The sequence below is a fragment of the Pholis gunnellus genome (genome assembly GCF_910591455.1).
Source record: "Pholis gunnellus genome assembly, chromosome: 10".
In the NCBI taxonomy this organism is placed as follows: domain Eukaryota; kingdom Metazoa; phylum Chordata; class Actinopteri; order Perciformes; family Pholidae; genus Pholis; species Pholis gunnellus.
The window spans coordinates 12573209-12592278 of record NC_136537.1 but is presented as its reverse complement, the minus strand read 5'-3'; the positions used below and the strand labels follow the sequence as shown (position 1 = coordinate 12592278).

Sequence of the window (19070 nt, the reverse complement as noted above, 5' to 3'; positions counted from 1 at the left end):
ACACACACACACACACACACACACACACACACACACATACACGCACAGATCGCACAGTCCCCATCAATATTGTGAACTTACTATAATCGATAATATTCAGTCCCTCTCATCTCTCTGTTTTTTTTCTAGGATTTTTGCGATAACGCTCAGCTATCTGAGCCGCTCCCTTTAGGAAAGCTACATAAATAAACACCAGGATGTAAAACTTCAGGTGCACCTCAATCATTATTTCTTCTCTCTCTTTCCCAGCTTGACCTGCCGTAAACTCAGACGCTCCGCTCCAAAGATGCCTTTGCTGCAGCTGCTGGGCAAACATCCCCGGCCGCAGCTTGATGCCCTTTACGGGACGCTCATACTCATACTTCCTTTGGCCTCCATGCCCGCAAGTCTCTCTGAAACCAATATCAACATTTGCAAGGTGTGATGTTTTACCTTTCAGTGTGTTGAGGCCATGTTTCACCTCAAAAACCCAGATTTAGGTTTAGGTTTTGAACAATATTTGGGCCAACACAATCAATATACTATCTTGTTCATTTAGACTACACAATGTCAGCCCAATAATGTCTCAGTCCAGTTTTTCCACATAGTTTGAGAGCATGTACAACGTGCTCCATGACCCCATGGTTGTTGATATTTCTCATGCTGTAAGTCTGGGCCTTCCTGTCTGACCATCACATTTGGCTAGCCACCTGGTCAAAATATCTGTGGTCAAAATGCTGTATTGTAGATGTGTAAGTAATAGTAAGAGACAGAAAGATTGGACCAGGTTCAATGTGTAGGCTGACGTGTCTCGACCAGGTCACGGTAGGATTTTAGGGCAACATCTAATCTGACATTGTGACCTCACCTACTCCATTATAAGCTGTGTTGCTTAAAAATCATCTTCTTTTGATCTACATGCACCAATACACAATTGGCATTAAGTGTCCTTAATATTTTCAGCATTAATTGTTCTACGCTCCACAACTCTCCACAGAAGTTCCTTGATTCCGAGTCAAAGTTAATCTTCAGCATGTGTGTGCTGAGGCGGTGGCAGTCCTGCTGCCGTCTGTTGACCCGCTAAATGATTTGTAAAGTGGTTCTTTGAGACCCGGTTGGAGATGTTATCAGAGTCTGGGAAGCCTGCTCTGTCTCTCTCCTCAGGTCTGCAGCACTCATAAAACAGCAGGAATAATAAGAGCGTGTTTGTGAGTGCAGGGCAGTAGAGTGGGGAACAGTGTCTGTGACTGTGTCTGTTGATCAGAGACTCAACTCTCCCCCACACACCGTGTTTTTCTGAGCGAGGGTCTTTCTGTGGAGTCTCTGTCATCCCCTGCTAAAAGAGGTCGGATTGGAATGATTTTTTTTCTTGCTTTCTAGTAACTTGTACAGTTGGCTGTGTGGTTCATTGAAGTCAAATTTCCATGAAAGCGTTTTTTATGCATTCATGTTTGAAGCTTCTTTTACACTGGAGGGAGCCAATGTGAACATTTGCACCAGAACTACAGTCATCAAATGCAAGTATTTTTCAGAACAATATCCAAATCTAGCAAAAATATCACTGCCTACTGTCAAGATACATAAAATGATACCACAAGAGATCTCATATGAGATGTAAGCTCACTTTTACCACCTGGATGTAGCAGAAGCATTTCTGTGTGTGTTTTTGGGTGGTATGGGGGCTGATGTTATTTTAATGAGGCAGCAAGGCAAAGAGGCGGGGTTAATGGGGACCAGAGGGGAAAGTGAAATGTTTTCAAAAGGAGGCTGAAACAGTTTGGAGAGCAGTAAGGATGGAGGAGGTGTAGCTTTTCTTTGAGTGGCACTTTTCAGATTGCTGGACTGCATTTAAGGGACCAATTGTTTAGACAGCTGATGAGTTATACACATTTGTTCACTCTCAGCCTCACTGCACAATGATTTGCTGACAATATACTGAATACTTGCTTCTTTGACTGACGATAAGTGTCACAGGAACCATGGCAACGACAGCTCTGACCGGGTTCTCCATGATGAGCCTGCTCAGCCTCGGGTACCTGACCTGGGACCTAATGAGTCCCAACCAGGTGGAGAACGAGCCGGATCAAACTTTTGCTGACACGTCTCCCGTCCCGCAGCCTCCTCACATCATTTTCATCATGACGGACGATCAGGGATTCAACGACATCGGCTATCACAGCTCTGACATCAGGACACCGGCGCTGGATAAACTGGCTGCAGACGGAGTGAAGCTGGAGAATTACTACATCCAGCCCATCTGCACGCCCTCCCGCAGTCAGCTCATCACCGGCAGGTAAAATGTTTTTTTTCTGGTTGCTTTCTTTTTTTGCCGCGTTATTATTATTATTATTATATAATTTCAAGTCCACTGAGATGTGAAATGAAATAGCGTTGTCTGAAAAAATAGAATTACTTCAATTTTAAATGTGTTTAAAATGTTTAGCACCAACCTGAATATGAGATTTGAGTCATATAATCATCTTTATTATGTTTTTCTGCCACATTTAAGCCCTGTGGTGGAAAAAAACGATTTAATAGTACAGAGTGAGTCCTATAATACTGAATACTGAAATAAGAAACATTGAGAAAAGAAAATTGTCTTTGGAATATTTGTTCCCTGTGCAGAGAAGGCTTCATCGTCATAAAGAGTACAGTGTAGTCTCCATGAGGATGGGCCAAGAGTGCAGTGTCTCTATTGCTTATAAGCACCTCAGCACACAGGGTATAGGGGAACATCATGCATTTACATTATAACAATTGATCATCAGTTTCAAACTGCCCATTGAAGCCTCCAGTCATCCCCTTCCTCTTCTGAACCTTGTAACACAGAGACATCTGTCTTCTCGCTTATCTCTGGGAATCTTCACACCTAAACATTCTCTGGTTAAACGCACCCCCATTCAGTTACTTCCTCTTATGGAAGCAAAGGCAGAGATACCTCATATAGCCTTGTTACCATTCTGCTAGGTACACAATCACATGTCACATATATGGTTTTGTTAGTGAGTAAGGCACATAAGCTAAGTCACAGTATAAATGTCCTAGCACAGGGGAAATTCTCCATCACAGCCCCGGCAATACAAGCACTGTGTCTCTTATTTGTCACCTGACATGATAAAATAAGTGTTACAAAAAAGCTTCAGACAAAAAAACAAAACATTTTATTTCACAGCTGTTGAAGATTTGTTAGGTTGAGGGAGGAAATGGGAACAATCTCCCTCTTATCTCTTCTCTTACTCGTGTCCCATCCTTCTGTGTGTAATTCTCTAACCATCTGTTGGATCTGATTATTGATAACACGTTTGTCCTTCTAACAGTTTTCTTAATCATTAACCCTACAGGTACCAAATTCACACTGGCCTGCAGCACTCCATCATCCGGCCCCGCCAGCCCAGCTGCCTGCCCTTTGACCAGGTCACCCTACCCCAGAGACTGCAGGAGCTCGGCTACGCCACCCACATGGTTGGCAAGTGGCACCTGGGCTTCTACAAGAAGGAGTGCCTGCCCACTCGATGGGGCTTCGACACATACTTTGGCTCCTTGACGGGCAGTGTGAACTACTACACTTACGACTCCTGCGACGGCCCCGGCCGGTGTGGTTTTGACCTCCATGACGGGGAGTCGGTCGCATGGGGTCAGGGGGGCAAATACTCCACACATCTCTACACACAGAGAGTTCGCAAGATCCTGGCAACTCACGATCCTCAGTCCCAGCCACTGTTCATATTTCTCTCTTTCCAAGCTGTTCATACACCCCTGCAGTCTCCGCGCGAGTACATCTACCCGTACCGCGGGCTGGAAAACGTGGCACGCAGGAAATATGCTGCTATGGTGTCAGCTGTAGATGAGGCAGTACGCAATATAACATACGCTCTCCGCAAGTATAGTTACTACCAGAACAGTGTCATCATCTTCTCCACTGACAACGGTGGGCAGCCTTTGTCCGGCGGCAGTAACTGGCCGCTCAGAGGACGTAAAGGCACTTACTGGGAAGGTGGCGTACGGGGTCTGGGGTTCATCCACAGCCCTCTGTTGAGGAAGAAGAGGAGAGTGAGTAAAGCCCTGGTGCACATCACTGACTGGTACCCCACACTGGTGGGATTAGCAGGTGGCAATGGGTCCCTGACGGAGGGGTTGGATGGGTATGATGTTTGGGAAGCCATCAGTGAGGGGAAGGAGTCACCCAGGTTGGAGATCCTCCACAATATTGACCCTCTGTACAACCATGCACGCAGTGGCTCCCTGGAGAAAGGATATGGGATTTGGGATACAGCTGTTCAGGCCTCCATACGAGCTGGAGACTGGAAGCTCCTCACAGGAGACCCCGGCTACGGAGACTGGACACCACCACAGATGCTTTCGGGTTTCCCCGGCAGCTGGTGGAACCTGGAGCGCCACACTGAACCCCAGAAATCTATCTGGCTTTTCAACATCTCCGGAGATCCCTACGAACGCTTTGACCTTTCTGAGCAGAGGCCAGATGTTGTCAAAGAGCTGCTGGCTAGACTGGTATACTACAATCGCACTGCGGTGCCAGTAAGGTACCCATCAGAGGACCTACGGGCTGACCCCCACCTGAATGGAGGGGCCTGGGTGCCCTGGGTTGGAGATGAGGAGGAGGACAACTGGGATACTGTCTACCTGAAAAAGAACAAGGATTGGAAAAAGAAGCTGAAACTGTCCAATAGCAGGTCGTTTTTCAGAAGACTCAACACTAGGATCATGTCCAACAGGATATAGAAAGCACATGACTGACAGAGGTTCAGAGGAGACACTTATGAAGAAATATGTGTTTTTGTTGAACAAGGAAGCAAGCGCCTGCAAGATCTAGCTGCAGTTACGGAGTTTTAGCTGCAGGTGTATGTTCAGTCTCTCTAGAAAAACTGTGTGATGAAAAAAAGGAGAGTACTAATTGTTCAACTGGTTTGTATCTATTTTGAATAAAAATGTGTGTTACCTTGAATTGAATATTCTGTAATGAAAATGGGAGGTGATTTCATCTTACAAGAGATGTTTGTAATCAAATGTGTGTGTGAGAGAGACCCACATAAGAAATAATTATTTTGTATTTAGAATTGCTGTACTTGACATGGATGACAAGGTGACAAGGATAAATCATCTGCAACCATTTGTAACTATAATGAACATAAAAGATGGCTACCTCTACCTCAAGCTTTATTTCTTTCAGTGAAACTCCCGTTGTCAAGGTCTTCCCCTAATATTAGGTTAATATTATAACTTGTGTGAGTAAAATCTCATTTAGCCTTGCAAGGCTTTTTGAATTGAAATGAGCTTAAGGTGAGTAAATGAACGTTAATGTCGCTCCGTATCTGTTGGATGTGTGCTGCAGCTCACAACAGCAAAATGATCTATAATCAACACATTATTATTGTGGACAGTCTGGTTCGGATCATGAACTCTTCATGCAAAAACCTAAAGCATGAAACACAAGTCAAAACTAAAAAGGTGCACTCAGTAGAGTGCAGATCTCTGCCAGGTGTGTCTGCAAAGACCACCGCTGTATTGTGTGATTGAATACAACCAATGCTGTAAATCGTCAACCAGACTTCATTCAAACTCAAAAACAAGCAGCGATGTAAAGTTATCCAAGAAGCAAAGTACAGCAGTGGTAGTAATTAGCTGTTAGCCAAACACACCTTCCAAAACACAATAGCGTGCAAACTGTTTCCTCCCCACTGTGTCTCTGGGCACAAAGTAGCAGCTGCGGGTCGTAGATGCCCTCAGCTTTGTTTTCACTTGTGGTCCTTAGTGGCCGGGGGTCGTTTAAGAGTGGTGAGTGAGGTGTCAACATAAGCAGAAAAATGCTGAAAACGCTGTTCTGAGGAAGTGTGAGTCACTGCAACCACAAGAGGTCCTCGAGCATGCAACCATAACTGTTAGGCAGTTTGCAGCAGCAGAATGTAAGATTAGCTGTGAGTGTGACCCAGAGGGTGCACACTCACTAAGTCACGGATGGACAAACTCACACAGTCACACACACGATCGAACACATCACATTCTCTCCAGAAGAAGAATGTGTATTCTTGTGTTGGCTCATCAAGCGACATGTGAATCTTCCATCATGTAGAAAGTTGTGCACAGAAATGTTTGCTGATCTGTAACTCAGATAGGAAACATATGAAGGTGCCTTTAAGGGTTAAGTGACCCTAACCTACAGGTCGATCTGTAAGTTATGTGACCATAACGAACTCTGACATTTGACAGATCTCTCGCATCTAATGTAAACTACAAGCCTTACTTTTGGGTAAAGCCAGTTTTTTTGGTTTAGTTTGAGGGGAGACACCTCAGGCAAAAACAGTGTTTTTCATGCACAATTTTGACGCTTTGGCTAATTTGCATTCATAAAATGGCAGAATCATCTAAATGACACATTTAAATGTTTATTTTACTATACTTTGTCTATTTTACGTATATAGATTCCTCCTCAATCTACCAAATGTTTGCATTAGATAATGCCTCAATTGCATATTTAAACATACAATTTCAGAATCCTTGTAATACAAACAAATTTAAATTATCAACTGGGAAAGTTTTATGGTGCTATCTTTTAGTTAAACAATTTACCTTATTCTTTGATGAGTCTTTGGTGACTCTTTTACATTCACCCACATGTGGGTGCTGTTAGGATTCTCACTTCTTTTTTTTCCAGAAAAAGAAGAAGTTTATATACTAATATTTAAAGTTGCCTTGGCAAATGTACTCTGGTTGAAACATGTTGAAACTGTTATCCCACTAAAAGCAAAACCTTAGATTCAGTTTCACATGTGAGATTTCAACACAAAAGAACATTTCTTCAGATGCTGCCAGTATTTCCTAAGATCAGCATACTGCCTTACAAAGGACAATGCAGTAACTAGGCTACCTATTTGCCCAAAATGTAGTTAAAACCTCTATCTCACTGTTGTCTCACATCTGTTTGTAAATATCGAGCTTACCAGTTCTCTGTAGCTATAATGTCATAGTAAATTGCATGTGATTTGTTGTAGGCCAGATAAGCTACTTTTAAATGACATACTTAAATCTATTAAATTGTAAATTAATTTATTATATTGACCTGAACAGGTAGAAACTCAGCCAAATACAGACACAATTTTCCTTCAAGCTATGGACTGTAAATATCAAAGTAAAGTTTTTATAGTTACAGTAAAATGTAAAATAGATAAATAAGCAACATTTTGTTGGTAGACGGCCTGCAGTCTCTCCGAGCATACCAAAAAGCAGAGTACATCTGCATGTTTTAAATATTGGGTGGATTCGATGGTAATATTGGAGAAACATAATCAGCCTAAAAAGACATAAATCTAAGCCTTTGTAGGGCGCTACATCAGGCTGCCAGAGACTTGTGTTTGAAATGAGAAGTGAAACAATGTCCTGCCTTCCGAAAAATATCTAACCACAAACCGTTTACTGTTTCCTGTCAGTATATGTGACAACCTCATTCTGTTTCAGTATATCTAACAGGGATTAGTTCATTTCTATTCAGTTCAGTTGTTTTTTTTAAAGGTTAAAGTTATTGTGGATGACAAAGGAGTATGGAGCCAGTGCTTATTCTTTTTGTGATGTTAGCTGGAGTATCGCATGGTAAAATCCTCATTATGAAAGAAACATTTTAATCATGTGCAAAAGGTGAATTATTAAAGATGATTCACTTTGAATATGCCTTCTTCCAGGTTTCTTTCCAGCTGGTGAGACTAAATGTAATGCCACACAGAACACATCTCGGTGCTCTGCTACTCTCGGAGGATCTGTGGACATCCAACTGATGACCAACGCCAGCGGCCACCAGCTGAAGTGTAAAAAAAACCTTCCCACTGGATCCATAAATGTATTCTCTCTGAAGAAAGAAAGGGTGACTATACAGGAGCCTTATAGAAACAGGACAGAGTTTTTCATCAACAACGGGACACTCAAGATCACAAAAGTGGAGAGGAATGATTCGGGTCAATACACCGTCGACGCCTTTGATCCAAAAGGGATTCAACTGAGAACCATTGACTTTAAGTTGGATGTTCAAGGTAAGTGTTTAAAACCTTCCGCTTATTTACGCTAATATTTCTATATATTACAAAAGGTAATAAAAAATGTAATCATTACTGTACGCATAGCAGTTACTGTAATCAAATGCTGATATAAAGCTGTGCAGTGTTTTGTCCAAACACCACTACTTTCAAGAGCTTCTTTACTTCCTCAATTTGCTCAATTTTCTAAATGTACCTAAAAATGCCAAATATACTGTAAAACCGAGTCCAGCATCGCACTGTAGCAAATTATTCCTGACAATATTCTTAAAGATAATCTTTCCATATAGTCACTGATTATTTACTAAATATAGACCATACTCTGTGTGTTGAACTGATGAAAGGTGCTGTGAAAAAGAGGTAATAGGTGCAGCACATTTAACTTGCTGTGGTTCAAATGTTACTTTCGGTATTTGTCCACTGAGGTCTTGTACTCACTTTTTCACCCAGAACAATTTTTTTTTTTTAAAGATGAATATTAATGGTTTCTTAAAGATGTGTATTGTAAAATTCCATACATTTTGCAAGACACTACATTAAATATGTAAACACACTAATAGATATCACCATGAAACTTTGCCAGTTGATTTCTGACATTAAGACAATTATTTTTGTTTTACAAATGTGCAAATTAACATATCTAATTCTAACATTTGGTGAATTTAGGAGAAAGACACCAATAGACAAAGTAGTTAAATAAACACCTAAATGTGTATTTTGGATGTTTTCTTTCCACTTACTAGAAAGAAGACGTGTTATGGAAGCAAAATAACTCAAAATTGACCAGTGCATGAAAAACAATGTTTTCACCTGTTGGTGAATGTCAGTTTGCTGTAATAGGTACAGGGATTACAAGGAGGACTTCTTTCTCTCCAATCAACGTTATTATTTTCATATTTAAGGCGCGAACAAAATGTAACATATGAATACATCCAAGTGAACAACTTAAATGTGCATTTAAGTGCTGTGCAGTATCATAACCATTGTGGTCTCTCCTCTCCAGAAAACATTTCTCACATCTTGATCCCAGTCTGTTCTGCAGTGGGGGCTCTTCTGATAGTGGTGGTGTGTGGCTGTGTCTGCTGGAAACTGAGGCGTCGTAAGAAGACAGGTAAGACTTTACACACCTGTAATCAAAAAAAGGTCAATATGATGCAGCGTTTCAGTCAACACTGTTGGTGAAAGTTTTTTTTTTCTTTTGTTTTGCTTTAACTGCAAAAATAATTTAGCTTTATTCTTTGTTGTCTATCCTCAGGTAAATAAGTGAGACTGAATGCCTTGAATTTGGACTTAGGTGAACTCGCTTGAGGAACAGGATCAACAATGAACTGAGGACTCAAAGAACAGGACTACTTGCATTACTTGGGAGCTTGAAAAGTATTTTTTATGTATCTATTAGTGTTGAAAAAGATTTGTTACAGGAAACGCCGACTTGTGGCATCAGTGAAATGTTGGGCATGTCATGTTAATCTCAGCAGCACCATCAACAGCAGCTCTGTGAAGTCTGATCAGGATCGATAATGTACATACTTGTATTTTAGAGCTACTCTTTGTTAAACTATAATAAAAGACAAATGGTCACAATTCAGAATCAGAATCATTTATTGCCGAGGTATGTTGCACATACAAGGAATTTAACATGACGGGTGGTGCATAACATTAAACAATCAACAGTGCAAAAAGTACAAACGTATTTAAATTTACAGTAAAATATAAAATAAAGTGAAATATTTAAAAAAAATGCACAAACGAACAGATAACAGGACTATGAACAAGTGAGATGTACAGTAAGTGTGATGTAAAAATGTCGAGTGTATTTAAGTAATTGACACCCTAAAAGTTGTTTAGAAGTCTGTTGTATAAGAATGACAGTAACTTTAGCAACATGTTTAAGAACATCACTTAAGTACTTAATCTATTTCAAATAAACTACTGTACTCTTTTCACTTTTATATTTAATAACAGTGGTCTCTTTGCATTGCCATTATTTGTCCATTTAATGTTTGCACTGTAGCCCTGAGACCAAACATACATATGTGACGGACAATTAGACACAATATCTATTAATAGAGCTGTGAAGCTTGTGAGGATGTTGCTGTAAATAAAATGCTGCATTAAATGCTGGATACATGGGATTAAGTTGCATCATTATCAACGGTAACAATAATTTCATTGATATAAATAAACCAGAGATCACTATCATTTAGCTGTTAGAGCTTTTACTGAATATCATATCAAACAAATACTTTAAATACTAGCAGTTGATGACTAAAGGAGTTGGGTTGGATGTATGAGTTGATGCTGCAGTGCAGAGATGGGCAGTATTTCTATTACTTGTATTTGAAATACGTATTTCAATTACTTTTGAGTATTTTGTAATTTGTATTTGATAGGGCCGATTAAAAATCTAACGTAATTTGTAACAAAATACTTTAGAGTGGAGTAATTTTGTATTTAAAATACTCAAAATACTTTCTCCACGAATCAAAAAACAGTTCACGAGTTCAGTCTTCAGATCTTCAAGTTCAAGGGATTGTCTGTCAAGTTAAATATTGTATCTGAGTGTGACAGATGTCAACTAGCTTTATGTATAATTTATGTCTGGGTCTGGCTACGTATATACATGGTGATGGTTATAATATCAAGCGATCGATGCTAACATGCTAATGACACACTCAGATGCTAATACATTTTCTGACACCAGTATTTTGTATTTTGTTGTAATACATTTATTTGGGGGTATTTTGTATTTTGTATCAAAATACATTTTGATGTATTTTTGCCCATCTCTGATGCAGTGTATAAATCACGTTGGGTTGTGACGCCATCTACTGGCTGTATTTGGTTTCACTCACATTATGGTTAGATAACAACTGTTTATGTTCATCTTTGAATGTAACTTTCTTTTTAGTTTTCAGCCTGCATATCAAAGACATTTGTGGCTCATTACAGAGACTTCATGGTACCAGAAGTATTTGTCGCGGGGGAGCACTCTATCCATGACAGCACACAGATTTAGATTCTTTTAAAAATACAATTTATGAATATTCAATAGATAAAAATAATTAAAATAGTCCAGAAAAATTTAGCTGAGAGGAGAAGTGAAGCGCACTTCACCCCTCCACAGATCCCACAGCGCCTCCTCTCTCTCGTTCCTCTCAACTGCCGGGAATCTGTCGTCTCTCAGTCACAGCGGCCCCTTGAGGCTGGATTCGTCTCTGCACCACCCCGCCGCCATACTCTGCTCACCGACAAGTTATTAGTAGGCTCAGTCACACCTGTCTCTCCTCCTTTTGACGCTCTTCGTGCACCTGACGGGCTGCTCACCGTCTTTCTCCGTGCTGTCAGGGGAGTCAGTCAGATACACAAACACACACACACACACACACACACACACACACACACACACACACACACACACACACACACAAACACACTTCATGACACTATCAAAACCAGAAAGATGTCACACCGTGCACTTACACATTGTGCAAATGTTTTAATATTAACACCTGTCTGTTGTAATTTCAAGGATGATTGAACGTGCAGAACGTAAAAGAATAATACAATAAAAGAGAAGATCTTTGTGTGAGAAGCTGTGCTGTTTAAACTGTATGATGACACTTTGTTTCCATTTCTTCATAGCTGAGAGCAATGAAAGCCTTTCTGGTATAATATGGTTGGACTTTACTTAACACGCAGTGTTTCAGAAACCATTTCCAGGAATAGTTTTGTCTTCAGCATCCTTTTAAGGCGTAATCACACTGTTCTGTTCATAAATGAGGAACTGATACAGTTGGCTAATATTTCTGCTTCCTTTATTATCTGATACTGATCACTAAGAGAAGAAAGGCTTCTCATGTGCATGTTTGCTGTTGAATGAGGTTAGTCAGAAAGCTGCTGACTCAACTGAGGCTGAACACTGAGGGGACATGGAAGCTGTGATCGGACTGTTTGTGATGATACTCGGAGTCTCTCACAGTGAGCTGTTTCACTTTTTTAAACTGACACATTTCATGCAACAGGATCAAATATATACAGTTCAACATCATCTTCATTGATGTGCTTTGCAGCGCAACCACTGACCCACGCTGGGACCAAATTCATACAAGAACCATGACACAGAGTAATTTAATATAATTAAACATGTTTTTTTCATCTTTGATCTTCAATTGACTGCCATAGATCTATTATGTTGAAACAAACTGAAAGCTTGGTGTAATTTATGATAGTAAATTTAAGCTTCAAGATGCTAGATTTATTTAATTATAACTCAATTACTGTACATAAAAAGGAGGATTGCAAATTGAGTTATAAAGCTAATGCTGATTCACAATATAGTCACAATTACAACATTGTGTTTAGCATGAAATACAATGTATTCAATACGTGTACTGTAAAGTAGAGGGAAGTTTGTGCATGAGCTGGTGAAATGTTTTGTGGTCACATCTATCTTTTGCGTGACAAAACATTTTCCTGTCTGCATTAAGGGAAGTATACAGTTACATTCAACCATTCATTTATTTTTTTCAAAAATGAACGGATTCAGATATTTGTAGTAATATTTTCCTCTATCATGTTTTTAAAACATTGTATTTAAACTAATTAAACATGATTAATATTTCACTCATGTTCTTTATAAATCCAGTGAACCCTTATTTTCACAATAAATGTTCATCAAAGCTATTTGAAAGATTTTATAACATTGTACTGACATTTCATTGCAGCTCCTCAATGTTTAACCTCACAGGAAACACTAAGACATCATGGTTTTATGGCTGCACCATTACTTAAAATCTAAATATTCTAGACCAGTGGTTCTCAACCTTTTTTCAGTGATGTACCTCCTGTGAAATATTTTTTCAGCCAAGTACCCACTAACCAGCGCAAAGCATTTTTGGTTGAAAAAAAGATCATCAGTGTCTGATTTATTAAACTGTCAACACTGAAGATTGCATTGTTTAGGATAATGAAATTGAATAGCCTACTGAATATAAAATTCAGTTTATGAACTTACACTTATATTTTATTGAATATTTATTAAATAACTATTTTTCAAGGATTTTTGAATGGATGCTAATTTTAAATCTATTTAGAAAAAATCTCATGTACCCCCATGGGGTACACGTACCCCATGAGAACCACCGTTCTAGACAACATCTATGGTGCATCAATACTTGCCATGTGATATATTGATTTTTAAACTTTTCCTTTTTTATTATTTCCAGGTGTGGAAACCAACTGTGATGGCAGACAGAACGGAGCTCAGTGTTATGGAGCTCTGGGAGGAACTGTGGTCCTCCAGCTGATGAACAAAGCCTCAGAAATACATAGATACCAATGGTTTAAAAAAACAACCGTAATACTGGATGGGAGAAGGAATATCATTCTGTCTAATCTGATAGAAAACAGATCATTCTTTACTCCCAGTGATGGAACATTTAGGATCAATAAACTGAGCAGGACTGATGATGGTGAATATACACTTAGAACCTTTGATTCAGATGGAACTCCCTCAGAGGACAGGTTTCTACAGTTGACCATTCAAGGTAAATAACTATTTATTACATGCATCTCATATTCTACGTGCTGTATATCTGTATCCATGTCTGGACTGCTCTGTATGAGAAACTCTACAGAATGATGAAGATTATGTCAATATGAAAAGTCATCTGAGTGTGTTTCCTTCAGCTCCTGTGTCCTCTGTCCTGCTGGTCCCTGATTGTCTGTGCCAGGGAGAGATGAAGGTGTCCTGCTCCTCTGAGGGAGCAGAGAGTCCTCAGTACAGCTGGACTCTGGATGATCACACTCTGACAGACTCTGAGCTCCTCTCTGGAAACACTGAGACAAACAACATCACTCTGAAACAACACGTCTCAGGAAAACTGGTCTGCTCGGTCAGGAATGACGTCAGTCGTGTCTTAAAAGAAGTGCAGATATCTACCTGTGGTGAGTGAGAGCATGAGTAGACAAAGTCTGATGTGAATGATACTCATGATTAGCTGTACATCAGTCATTGATCTCTGTCTGTCCCACAGGCTTCATATTAATTAACTGCACCCCACGCAATGGGACGCACATATCACAGTGGGTGTTTGCAGACAGTAATACCCTGTGTATTGAGCCAACAACAGCTTCCAGCACTATTTAAATTGACACATTTCATGCAGCCGGATCAAATATATACAGTTCGCGATCATCGTCATTGATGTGTTTTGCAGCGCAACCACTGACCCATGCTGGGACCAAATTCATACAAGAATCATGACACATATAATAATTTAATATAATTAAACATGTTTTTTTCTTCTTTGATCTTCAATTGACTGCCATAGATCTATTCTGTTGAAACAAACTGAAAGCTTGGTGTAACTTATGATGATAAACTTAAGCTTCAAGAGGCTAGATTTATTTAATTCTCACTCAATCACTGGACATAAAAAGGAGGATTGCAAATTCAGTTTTAAAGCTAATGCTGATTCACAATCTCAGTCACAATTACAATATTGTGTTTAGCATGAAATACATTGTATTCAATAACTAACTGTACTGTGAAGCAGAGGGAAGTTTGTGCATGAGCTGTTAGTGAAATGTTTTGTGGTCACATCTTTTGCAATATAGAACATTTTCCTGTCTGCATTAAGGGAAGTATACAATTACAATTCAACCATACATTTATTTTTTGTTTTTAAAAATCAATGGATTCAGATATTTGTAATTATATTTTTCTCCACCTTGTCTTCAAACATTTTATTTAAACGAATTAAACTTAATAATTCACTCATGTTCTTTATAAATCTAGTGAACCCTTATTTCCACAATAAATGTTCCTAAAAGCTGCTTGAAAGACAAAAATATATATTTTATAACGTTGTACTGACATTTCATTGCAGCTCCTCAATGTTTATCTTCACAGGAAACACTAAGACATCATGGTTTTATGGCTGCACCATTACTTAAAATCGAAATATTCTAGATGACATATGCTGCATCACAACTTGCCATGTGATGTATTGATTTTTAAACTTTTACTTTTTATTATTTCCAGATGTGGAAACCTACTGTGATGGCAGACAGAACGGAGCTCAGTGTTATGGAGCTTTGGGAGGAACTGTGGTCCTCCAGCTGATGAACAAAGCCTCAGAAATACTTAAATACCACTGGTTTCACAATACAACATTAATACTGGCTGTGAGAAGGAATATCGTTCTGTCAAATCTGATAGAAAACAGATCATCCTTTACTCCCAGTGATGGAACATTTAGGATCAATAAACTGAGCAGGACTGATGATGGTCAATATAGACGTGTAACCTTTGATTCAGAGGGAACTCACTTAGAGGACAGGGCTCTACAGTTGACCATTCAAGGTAAATAACTATTTATTACATGCATCTCATATTCTACGTGCTGTATATCTGTATCCATGTCTGCACTGCTCTGTATGAGAAACTCTACAGAATGATGAAGATTATTATTATTATGTCAATATGAAAAGTCATCTGAGTGTGTTTCCTTCAGCTCCTGTGTCCTCTGTCCTGCTGGTCTCTGAGTGTCTGTCCCAGGGAGAGATGAAGGTGTCCTGCTCCTCTGAGGGAGCAGAGAGTCCTCAGTACAGCTGGACTCTGGATGATCACACTCTGACAGACTCTGAGCTCCTCTCTGGAAACACTCAGAGAAACAACATCACTCTGAAACAACACGTCAAAGGAAAACTGGTCTGCTCGGTCAGGAATAACATCAGTCGTGTCTTAAAAGAAGTGCAGATATCTACCTGTGGTGAGTGAGAGCATGAGTAGACAAAAGTCTGATGTTAAGATACTAATGATTAGCTGAACATCAGTCATTGATCTCTGTCTGTCCCACAGGCTTCATATTCATTAACTGCACGGCACACACACACACACACACACACACACACACACACACACACACACACACACACACACACACACACACACACACACACACACACACACACACACACACACCCACCAAACCGGTGCTTCCTCCAGTAGAGATGAGCCCTGTTTACTTAAGCAAGTGAAAACTAACTCTCCTGCCACAGTCCTATGTTCACATGTGATTTTTGTGTCTCTTAATCCGAGCAGATCTCTCCCAGCTCATATGTGGAGTGCGAGCAGCTGTGGTGATTCTTGCATTAATTGGGATCACCGTCTTTTTTGCTTGGAAGAAAAAGAAAAACAAGACGGCTCAAGACTCTGTTGTCCGTCGACAGATTGAAGATCAGGAGAACTCTGTTGTGATGGTTGGAATGAGAAGGTCTTCATCTGATCTTTAACTTTGTGAAGTGTCGTCTGGCTCTTTCCACTCCGTCACTTCAGTTGTTGATTGGTGAAAGAGGGATGCTTTACTTAGATTTAATTCATGTAGAGAGAGCGTCTTGTTGTCAAATGCTCAGTGCGTCGCTGCCTTTGGAGAGTGATGAAGCATCCAGAGGCCCACAGCACAGTTTAATCGTCATATTAGCTCTGCAAACTCATTTTGATGCCATTTGGAAATGATTGTAGATTTCCACATCGTCGCTCTCTGGTGAAAACAATGTATCTCCAAATGTGGTGATCTTTCATTTTTCAGAAGAATTGAAGGATGAAGCATTTCTTTCTCCCACTTCTTTGTGTGAGTCAGATATTTAAAACACACTGGATTATCTGAAAAATACATGGAAACAGATTTATTCCTTAAAATGACAAGTTTATATTTCAGAGGTAGATTGTTTTTATAGGTACTTGCCTAAGAAGCTATGCATATTCTAAAAATGGTGATTTTGCATTCAAAGTGTGTATTGAAGACCAAACTGTAATTATACATCATATATTTATCAAGCATATTCACATATATGACTAACGTTTTTATCTCCTAAATATTGAGTTATGTAAATAATAGTTTTGTGCTTTTCTCATCTAATAATTACTGTTTTTCTCCAATGTTAAGAGTAATATTGTTAAATCTTTAAATGTATTAAATATTAAGACTTTTATTTTTGTTGAGCTTTATTGTTATGTATTCACAACCTGTCAATCAATCAGTCATCAGATCCTTTTGTTGACATTTTGATCACAGACTTTACCTTTAATTACTGCTGAGCGTTGAATAAAACCTCCGACTCATCATCAGTGTTATAGGTGTGAGGTTTTCCTCTACTGGTTCAGAGGAGCTACTGTTGCTTATTGATAATTCTGTACTCAGTAAAACTCTGTTGATAACATTTAAACATCAATAAAACATAATCACATAGCTGTTACTGCCTTAAGAGGCTTCACACAAACATTCTGCCTCACTGAATAGTAAGTGTATAATATGACTGTTTATTGCTGCAAGTGCAATGCCGGAAGTCTTTTCATGTTTTAGGACTTTTGTTTTGAATCAACAGTCGCCAGTGGAGGGCGACAGAGTCTTAAGAGACGTTTTGTATTTTGATGCTTCAGAAACATTGTTCTTGAAACTTTCATGCCAATAAAGCCCATTTGAATTGAATTGAATTGAATTGAATCAAGTTGAATTGAGAGAAAGGAGGGAGACGTGATGCATTGTTTAGATGAGCTCATAGTAACCAGAGACATTGCAGAGATAGCAGCGTGATTTTTAGACCACTGTGGCCAAACAGCAGTGTGATTGAAAACATATCTGAGCACCTTGGGGTGCCTTATTGTTGCCTTTTTCCCTTCTTTTGTACATCTGACAAAACACAGAATAATTCTGTCACAAGAATAAAAAGCAGAACATTTTGGTTGGTCTTATTGCAAAGAGCTTAAGTATACTGAAGAAACAGCAGCATTAATTGGCCAATAATAAAGTCTAAAGCTCTATAATGCTGCTCTACCACTGAGGCTGACAAAATGTGTTGCAACAGCAAATCTGGAGATCAATCCCACGTCATTGTGCAATGTTTCTAAATATTAATCTATTAAAGTACTTCATCTCTAAATGTGATCCTGATTTTTCTCTTAAAGTCACTTGAAAGTTTAAGATAAAACACTGTATGACATATACCTGTCTTTTTTTTACAACAATAGATACTATTCTCAATGTGTGAATCATTTTATAAATGTTTACCAAATACAGCATGAAATATGATTTGGTATACCTTCAAAAGTTTGGATCTACACTATAGTTTAAAATAAAGTGCTGTAGGTGCAAAAAACACGGCATGCGTTGTTAATAACTGGATGTGTTTAACTACAATATGACAAAATGGCCTTTGAAGATATGTATTGTAAAATTCCGTACATTTAGCAAGACACATGTGAACAGGGTAAAAAACAAACATTTAGATATCTCCATGAAACTTTGCCAGTTGATTTCTAACATAAGACAATTGTTTTTGTATTACACGTTTTCTGAAATGTTATGTTTAAATGTGCCAATGACGAAATATCTAACTGTAACATTTGGTGAATTTAGGAGAAAGACACAAATAGACAAAGTAGTTAAATAAACACCTAAATGTGTATTTTGGATGTTTTCTTTACACTTGCTAGAAAGAAGACGTGTTATGTAAATGTATCATTACATCCAAGTGAAAAACGAATTGGTGTATTTACATTTAAGTGCTGTGCAGTATCATAACCATTGTGGTCTCTCCTCTCCAGAAAACGTTTCGCACATCTTGATCCCAGTCTGTTCTGCAGTGGGGGCTCTTCTGATAGTGGTGGCGTGTGGCTGTCGTCTCTCAGTCACAGCGGCCCCTTGAGTCCGGATTAGTCTGCACCGCTCCGCCGCCATACTCTGCTCAGAGGGGGTTATTATTACTGTAGGCTCAGTCACACCTGTCTCTCCTCCTTTTGACGCTCTTCATGCACCTGACGGGCTGCTCACCGTCTTTCTCCGTCCTGTCTTTCGCTCCTTCTCCCCTCTTCTCTGCAGCTAAGAAGGAACTTAACCTGGAGGAAAGTCCCCACACCTCCAGGACAGTGTGCCATCACCTCCCTGCTCCCATCAGTGGACAGGTGTTTCTCATTAAACACGTGCAGCTAGCAGTATAGGAGCATTTTCACAGGCTACAGGGGAGTGAGTAAGATACACACACACA

At 39.4% G+C, this 19070-nt stretch overlaps 3 protein-coding genes across 3 annotated transcripts; all 3 read left to right on the top strand.

The window, feature by feature from the left end:
* Positions 1-1952: 1952 nt before the first annotated feature.
* LOC306702279 (arylsulfatase I-like) lies at positions 1953-4719 on the top strand (the record flags this gene model as incomplete). The annotated part of the gene is made up of 2 exons (XM_079167856.1): positions 1953-2272; positions 3321-4719. Exons 1-2 carry the CDS (start codon positions 1959-1961, stop codon positions 4717-4719), a joined length of 1713 nt encoding a protein of 570 aa, XP_079023982.1. The 5' UTR covers positions 1953-1958.
* A 2717-nt stretch (positions 4720-7436) lies between these two features.
* LOC306702213 (uncharacterized protein) lies at positions 7437-9602 on the top strand. Its single transcript, XM_079167768.1, has 4 exons — positions 7437-7581; positions 7671-8015; positions 9022-9129; positions 9274-9602. Exons 1-4 carry the CDS (start codon positions 7533-7535, stop codon positions 9279-9281), a joined length of 510 nt encoding a protein of 169 aa, XP_079023894.1. The 5' UTR covers positions 7437-7532; the 3' UTR covers positions 9282-9602.
* Positions 9603-11898: 2296 nt separating this feature from the next.
* On the top strand, positions 11899-17515 carry LOC306702150 (immunoglobulin superfamily member 10-like). The gene is made up of 6 exons (XM_079167688.1): positions 11899-11999; positions 13247-13567; positions 13710-13967; positions 15067-15387; positions 15539-15796; positions 16129-17515. The coding sequence occupies exons 1-6, from the start codon at positions 11951-11953 to the stop codon at positions 16317-16319; spliced, it is 1398 nt and encodes a 465-aa protein (XP_079023814.1). The 5' UTR covers positions 11899-11950; the 3' UTR covers positions 16320-17515.
* The last annotated feature ends 1555 nt before the right edge of the window (positions 17516-19070 follow it).

Excerpts from the sequence above, each read along its gene's own strand:
- LOC306702213 (XM_079167768.1), top strand. The coding sequence starts at position 7,533 with ATGGAGCCAGTGCTTATTCTTTTTGTGATGTTAGCTGGAGTATCGCAT. Across the intron at positions 7,582-7,670 it reads GTTAGCTGGAGTATCGCATG|GTTTCTTTCCAGCTGGTGAG; the intron begins GTAAAATCCTCA and ends GCCTTCTTCCAG. Across the intron at positions 8,016-9,021 it reads CTTTAAGTTGGATGTTCAAG|AAAACATTTCTCACATCTTG; the intron begins GTAAGTGTTTAA and ends TCTCCTCTCCAG.
- LOC306702150 (XM_079167688.1), top strand. The coding sequence starts at position 11,951 with ATGGAAGCTGTGATCGGACTGTTTGTGATGATACTCGGAGTCTCTCAC. Across the intron at positions 12,000-13,246 it reads GATACTCGGAGTCTCTCACA|GTGTGGAAACCAACTGTGAT; the intron begins GTGAGCTGTTTC and ends TATTATTTCCAG. Across the intron at positions 15,797-16,128 it reads AGTGCAGATATCTACCTGTG|ATCTCTCCCAGCTCATATGT; the intron begins GTGAGTGAGAGC and ends TAATCCGAGCAG.